Here is a 7817-nt window from a genome sequence, read left to right on the forward strand (position 1 = left end):
CCGCATTTGAACGTTCCCATAGCAAGCGATGTTTAAGGTAATGAATGTATAATCTCCTGGCTCTGATCTAGTGCAGGGCGTCCCCCTCTTGCTGGCCTGCCTAGAGTGGGCTCTCCTCAGGTTCCGGTGAGGTTATAATCCGTGGGGACATGGGACACCAACTCACATGCTCTTTGCTTCTGCCGGTGTGGATAAACTAAGGTTGATGTCAGCCTTTCAGAAACAAATGCCTAATGGCAGCTGCACTCCTACAGAGAAACGACAAACGGGGTCCGGGCGGAAACTTGTCAAGGCGCGGTGATCATTTCCTGCACAGTGGAATGCTCCATCTGCTGGTATGGAGGCGGGCGGTGTCCTCATCTGACCACAAGTAACCTGGGGGAGAGAGTTTTCTATCTCCCCATGGGGACTGGGCCACTTTGTGACATTCCTGTGGTTCTCCATCAGTACCTGTGGGTGCCTTCGTCTGGCTCTTCTGGGGCTCCTGAGCAGCCTGCCCCCTGAGCTACAAGCAACAAATCCTGATGCAGGGTACCCCCCACCCCCGAACAACTCACAAAGCCTCCTGGTGGTCCCTTCTTGTCCCCAACAGTGACCTCTGTAGATATGACCATGGGGCTGGTCCTTTCTCAGAACTGACCCTGGTTCCCACTTTGGGGACTCAGAGCTTTCTTTGCTCAGCTGTCACCTGTGGGAGTCTGCCTGGACCTGGGTACACCTAGCACTCACTGGAGGCCAATCTTCTGAGAGAAGTGAACAGAAAGTCATACCTGGGCACAGGTTCCCCAGGGATGCACCGAGTGGGGACACATCCACCTGACTCACATTGAGGTCTGCTGTGACCGTGTTCACGGTTCAGCAAGGGTTCTAGATGACCCTTGGCACCAACGCATATAATGGAGAAGTGGCCCAGGAACAGGGCCCAGAGTGTTGACAGTGTGGAGAGATGAGGCAAGACATACAGTCACCAGTTCCTAGCTTGTCACAAAGACACAGAGCCCACTCAAAGTGACAAGGAGGTGAACCTACTAGGTGATAAGCAAAATGGTATCAGCTAGGCCCTGGGATGGCTAGAGAAAGGCTGCCAGGCTAGGCTGTGTGGCACTGGCACCACCCTGTCCTCATGACACAGGAAATGAGTTCTGAAAGAGTTCCCACGGCAGACACAGGGAACCCTGGGGAGAGCTTGCAGGGGACAAGGTTTGGAGAACAGAAGGCACAAACTCAAAGTATCAAAGTCGCCGCTTTATTTCTATGGTGAGCCTGTAGTGGCCTTGCACACACATGAACCAAAGGTCACAACACAGCTCGCTACAAAAAGATGCCACGCCACCTCAGGAACACATTCCAAACACTGCCCTGGACACTTCCTCAGGGGGCCGTGCCCAGGGTTAGCATGACCCGCACCATATCAGGATGGCACTCGCACTCTTCAGAGGCCCAGAAATGGCAGCCATGGAGGGGAAGTGGCTACTCGTCTCTGAAAGATCCAGCCTCCACAAGTTTGGCCAGAGCAGCTCATGGGCACTGTGCATCGACACCCATGGGGCGCGGTCACCTGCCTTCACTGCAAAGGCATGACCCAAGCCAGTTACTATCCTGGGTGCTGGGCGTGGTGGGGGTGGAGATAGAGACAAGGAACTTCCTGGCTTTCAGGCTCGCATTGTGTCCTAGAAGGCCTCTTTTGGAAGGCCTTCCTGAGACCCAGAGCTGCCCTAGCCCTGGCTTTCTAAGACCCCAGTAATCCTGGCTGAGATTCTCTCCATTCTTACAGAGCTATGGCCTGAAGCCAATTTTAGAGGGACTATTTCTGTGACAGCTGGACACCAGTACTGACCCCGTGTCGAGCTACAATAGGGGGGTGGAACATAGGCCTGAAGCAGCCGCCAGAGGTTGTAGGGGAAGCCTCAGATACATCTCCAGGGCAGCTCTGACCCCTGGGGCTCAGAGATGGAATCCACTTACAGCCTACACTGCGATTCCCTCAATGGGCTGGGGACCCTGCTTTGCACCTCCACTGCCACTGGCTTTCAAAGGTGACGCTTGGGAAGACTGAGAGGCTGGAGACATGGCAGGACTAGGTGTGTGGCTCTGGGCCACCACTTTACCTAACTGCCCAGATCTGTAAGTGGCAAGCCCTGGGAGGACATTTACTGTAAATTACAGGGGTGGTTGTGTCCTTGGCTGGGGGCTGAAGGGGACCTATCTGTCTAGAAGCCCCACTCAGTCTGGCTTCTAGCAGCAGAGACTAGAAACAGGGTTTGGGTGGGGACAGTAGAGGACCAGGTGCCCCAGACTCAGGTCAGGAATGGCCCAGCCAGAGAGGCAATGGGCAGTCTCTGCTAGACTGAAAGCTTATTCTGGAACTAGTCCTGTGCATTTTTCAACGTGAAGGACAAGAGACAGGACAGGGAGGAACAGACACACTGGAGGGTGTGGAGGATGGGCTCCACGTGCCCTACAGAAGCAAAGTGCAGCCCGCCCAGACCCTCAGCCAGGGGAGAGTTGGGTGCCCTCCAACATGGCTACCTCAGCCACTCTCCTCCCTTTTGGAGACCCCAGAACCCTGAATATGGGGCAACCCACCTGGTGGCACAGGGCATTATAATGCCTAGGGCCACTAATGAGCACCCACCTCCTCCTGAGGCTGTTGTCAGAATTAAGTCAATGACCGTGCTGCAGAATAACCAGAGCTTGCCCAGTGCCCATGGTGGCGGGCACCTCAGCACTGCTCCAAAACCATGTGCCACACAGAAGGCAGGGTGATGCGGAACAACGTGGCAGGGCCAAGCTTAACGAGAGAGTCCTCTGCTCTGACACCTCTGTCCCCATGCAGAGGGAGGCCTGCAGTCCTGCCAAGCACACCAGGCCCCAATTGTGACAGACTTCACCCCATCCCCGTGGCTCTGCGGAGGCTGTGGTTGCAGTCCTGTTACCTTCTGAGTCGGAGCGGGAGATGGGCTGCTCAGCTGTGCGCTCAGAGCTTGACAATTGCTGCAGACGGCTTAACTACTGAGCAATTTTTTTCCTTGCACAATTCAAAACTCATTGGTGTGGAGGCAAGGAATCGGTCTAACAAACACGGCCCTCTCCTGCTGAAAAGAAGTTCTTTTTCCAACTCTTTCTAGGAATGAAACACTTGTGATGTGTTTGTCAGGAATCGACACCTCATTTAATAAGACTGCAAGGCGACAGCTGAAGAGCCATGGGAAGACCCCACATCTCCCTGGGCTTTCGGCCCCACTAAGACCAGAACAAAGCAGTACCGAGGGTGTAGGAAACTGAGCCGAAGTGCAAGACCACCTGAGGCTGCTCAAAGCTGCCGTGCAGAGAGCTGCCCTCAAGCCCACCCCGTGCCCAAACCTCCCTGTCCAGCTGTTCCCATTTGTTCCCTGGGAGTTCCTGTGGGTGAGACTGAACGTCTCAAAGCCCCAGTGATGTTGTCTGGTGTCCTAAAGAACACAATCACAGGGCAGGAAGCTCTGGAAGCGGGTGCCATTCTACAGCTCGAGGCATCAGGTGGGAGCCACACCCTCCACGCTGAGCCCACAAGGGTCATATTCACACTGATGCCCTTAGTGGCAAGGGCAGGGCTGGGGGAGAACAGCTCACGCTGCTTCAGCCCCCCATAGCTTGACTGTGACCCTTCCTGGCACCCAAAGGTCCTTAGAGTCAGCATCACCTTGGGCGGTGCCAGGGCTACTCGGTTCCCACCAGCGTGACTTGTTAGCGCTTCTGCCCAGCTCAGCACTCGAGTGTCACTTCCAGTCTGTTGGCTCAGGGGATAATCCTGCAGGGGACAAGCCAGACTCTAGCTCATCTCTGTCCCCTGGAAGTGTGGACCTTACCTTAGATGTGGCTGTGACACCCTTGGCTATGGCATCTGGGCACATTACACGGGCATCAGCCAAGGGTGGGTACACTCCTGTGTCGAGTGGGAGGTAAACGTCCTCCTGCGTCCTGAGCAGGGAAGGCATCTCAAGGGCAGCTTGGGAGTCAGCCCAGGTGACTGAGCGTTTGCCACGGTTCTCTGAACTTCCCCTGCCCCCTCTGACACTGGTGACTTTGATGTCCCATCTCCCATCCTGCGTATCTGAAGGCACCATGGCCCCGCGTACACTGACATTATCCAGCCTCTATGGTCTTACAACTTGAATGCACAATCACTGGGGGTTAGGCGGTAGGGTCTGAAGGGAGAAAGGAAGCCATGAGACATGGGTCTCAGATGAGTCTGGGCTAGCCAGATGGGAACTGAGGCTGCCAAGAGGACTGAGTGCCCAGCACCTAGTGTGCTAGGTGTGTGTGGTGACATCTGGGGTGGACACTAGGGGCTCCTTGCCAGCTCAGACCCTCTGCCCCAGGGGAATTGCTGGGCTCCAGGCCTGGACCTGCACCTTGTCTTCTGTCTTTACAAAAATGTCTTGTGGTAGCATGTGCTAGCTCATACCTGTAAGCTGAGAACTCGGGGTGCTGACACAGGAAAATTGCCAGGAGGAGTGTGGCTAACCTGGGCTACAGGAGGAGAATCTACCTTAGCCAAATGGCCAACAAAACTAACAAGCTCTCACACTTATCTTCCAAAAGCGACAAACTCCATCCTCCACAGGACTGGGGTTCCTTGTGCACTGGCAGGGAGTTTGGCTTGCTAGAGATATTGGCAACTCCGGGCTGGATGCTGCCAAAGGCAGCGCTCCACACACTATAGCCACACCCTCCATCCATCCATGGAAGCCTCCTTACCAAAGACAGCCACACCACACAGCAAAATGAAGCCAGAGGTTCGGACTCTTGACTAGTCTCCTTGGGGCCCAGCTCTGCCACCCTAGGCCTGAACTCACAGAAGATGGCCCCCACTGCAGCTGAGGCCTCTTCCGTGTGGACCAGCCATTCCACCAAAAACTCACAGAGCTGGCTGACCCATCCTTTCACTTCTAGGACTGGACTAGACCCAAGCCCTGTTCTCTGAGCATGCTAACAGGACATGGTAAGGTGTTCTCATGGGGCCTTGGGATAGTGGGTGGAGGCACAGAAGCTGTTCATGGAAGCCACAGGAGGGACAGAGGGACCGGGTGGCAACGCCGTGGTCAAAACCAGAAGCGCCTGAGACCCGCTCTTTGCTACCCCAGGTGGATGCCTCAGTGCAGGAGACACGCTGTTGGTCCCAGGCCTGTGCCCCTGACACACCATCTATGACTTATCCAAGTCCAAGGGCAGCTGAACCTCGAGGCCCAGAAGGCCCAGAAGCCTTGGGCTGGGCAAGTGTCTGTTGACATGGGCTTCTGGGTCGCTCTCCAGCAGCTGGTGTGGTAACTGCCGCCTCCCAGGTACACATCAGGAACAGGTTAACAGTGGCAATCTGATCAGTTATTAACTCCAGTGTCCACAGACTGAGTGATCTGCACGTTGAGTGTCTGGTTGAACTTTGAGGATTTTCCGTGGCAGGCCGGGTGCCATGTGAACGACATTGGTCTCTTTCAGTCTCCTAAAAGCTTCGAACTCTGCCCACGGGCAAGCATCGGAGAGTGAGGAAGACCTTTGGAGAGGGCCAGAGCAATCCACAGGCCTTCAACACTGTGAGTTAGCAGGCAGAGAAAACCTGCACAACCAGCAGCCGGCCACAGAGGGGACACTCCGGGCCTTTTCTGGTTTTGTCAAGGCGTAGGGTACTTTCTTTCTTTTTTTTTTTTTTTTAATTCATTCCAGCTTGGGCCTGTTTATAGATTCCTTCAGCGCTGGTACCTGGGTTAGATTAGAGGTAGGGATTGATGGTGGGCTTGAAGAGTCAACACCCACTTCCTCCCCCTGGAGACAGTCTGAGGAGCAAGGAGAACACAGGCACCCTTCTGTCCCTGGAGGGAAAAAACCTGGTTGTGGTGGGCTTTGCAGTCAGGCCTGATCCTCCCAGGGACGGGGAGGACACCGTTCCATCCAGGCCCACCCAAGTCCCACGACATCCTCTGCCTGCTTTATTGGTTCTGTTGGTTGGGTGAGCGGGAGTTGGGGCCCGGACTGGGCGGGAGTGAGCTGGCGCTGGGTGCCCGCGGGGCACGAGGGTCGAGCTGCTGACTGGGGGTGCTGAGGTCCCCTGTCCCTGGCTCCTCACTGCTGTCCTCCTTCTGTTTGCTCTGCTGCTCCGGACACTCAAAGTGGACACAGTGGAACACCTGGTGGGAGAAAGGGAAGGCCAGTGAGAGACGGCTCAGCCCGGGGTCTGGAGCTGGGAGCCGGTTCTGTCTGGTGTGCTGGGAACCCCCAGCCGCCCAGCTCACCCCCTGCCTGCTTCGGAGACCTGAAAGCAGCAAGGGGAGTAGAGCATTGAGGTCAGATCCGATAAATAAAAAGACGGATGGTCCCAAAGACACACATGTCCAGATGGACGCATCAGCAGTGCCCTGGCTGGACCATGCAGCGCTGGCTTTCCTCCTCTGGCAAAAAGGGGTGCTGGAAACCTAACTTGGGTCCTCTGTGAAAGCCCTGGCCTGCTGAGCTCTGTCCCCAGCCCCCTGGTTCCCTCTTGCACATGGCAATCGGTCGGGTGACAGGGATGCAGTGGTGCTGGTTCCGTCACCTAAATGCCCCTCCCCCACAGGCTGGTGTATCCACCCGTGAAGTGGGGCAAATGGACAGTGTCAGAAGTCCAGCTCAACAAAGGAGTATAAAAGATCAGGTAAAGGCAGGCCTGTGGTGCTTGCCTGTAATCCTGGCACTTGGTAAGCAGAGGCAGGAGCATCGATGAGGTCTACACCAGCCCTGTCTCAAAACACAAAGAAAAGGGAGGTCAGGGTATGGCCGCAGGGCATCACCCCACACTTAGACCTTGCCCATAACCAACAAGGCCCTGCAGGGACAAGAGGGCTCTACCAGCATCCGTGCCAGAGACTAAGCTTTATTCAGACCTGGTCTGGGCCAGCCTGAAGCATGAGTCACCTGGCTGAGTGAATGTTGTCCCCTCCAGACAAAGCCTGCCTTCCTGCTAAGAGCAGCAGTGAGCTCCAGTGCGTGGCCAGCGGCGCTCACTGACTGTCATCAAGTGCTCCTGGCCCACGGTGATGACACGGTGTGGTGGGATGGACAGGCTCCAGCATGCTGGGAGCTGTGGGGCGGTGTGGGGGGTGTACTTCCTGGGTGCCCATCCTGAACTCTCTAGAGGATGGGACTCCTGTCCTCAGCAGTCAGGGCCTTCAGCACGGAGTGGGACAGGTCAGCTTCTGTGGATGGACGGGTGTCTGAGGCACATGTCAGGAAGGACAGGTGGCCATTCAGAGGAGGGGTGGAGGAGGCCTGGGCGGAAGGCCGTGCTGTTGCTTAGCTTTGGGAACTGAAGGTAGAGAGGGGGGAGGGAGGGAAAAAAAGAGGGAGGAGAGAGAGAGACAGAGAAAGAGAGAGACAGAGACAGAGACAGAGACAGAGAGAGAGAGAGAGAGAGAGAGAGAGAGAGAGAAGGATGCAGGAGGTCTGGGGCTGAGGCAGGGCCTGAACTGGAGCTGGAGCCAGCGACTTCCAGACACAGCTGACTCCTGAAAACCAAACTGCTAGAAAAGGAAGAAACACACGTGTGCGTGACAAACTCAAATGTTGTACTTAGAGAAAGCTGGTGACAAACCTTTAAACCTTGGGCAACATGAGGTAAAGCAGCAGTTTACAGTCAGTCAGAAGGAATCGTTTTTTTAAAGAAAACCGAAAAGAAGAAAAGGGGCCGCAGCAGCGGACGGCAGACACAGTGGCACAGACAGACGCAGAGACAGGGACAGAGACAGGGACAGACACAGTGACAGGGACAGACGCAGAGACAGGGACAGACGCAGAGACAGGGACAG

The 7817-nt window shown here is 55.6% G+C and overlaps 1 protein-coding gene across 2 annotated transcripts in view; it reads right to left on the reverse strand.

Annotated features, from left to right (window-relative positions):
• Window positions 1–1224: 1224 nt before the first annotated feature.
• Window positions 1225–7817, reverse strand: part of Btbd9 (BTB domain containing 9) — a 354330-nt gene continuing 347737 nt past the window's right edge. For both annotated transcript variants that reach the window (XM_028767910.1, XM_028767911.1), the window contains one exon: window positions 1225–6164. In XM_028767910.1, coding sequence (XP_028623743.1) covers window positions 5967–6164 — 198 coding nt within the window. In that variant the 3' untranslated portion in view covers window positions 1225–5966. The remainder of the gene's footprint in view (window positions 6165–7817) is intronic.

Source organism: Grammomys surdaster, unplaced genomic scaffold (genome assembly GCF_004785775.1).
Source record: "Grammomys surdaster isolate TR1022 unplaced genomic scaffold, NIH_TR_1.0 183, whole genome shotgun sequence".
NCBI lineage: Eukaryota > Metazoa > Chordata > Mammalia > Rodentia > Muridae > Grammomys > Grammomys surdaster.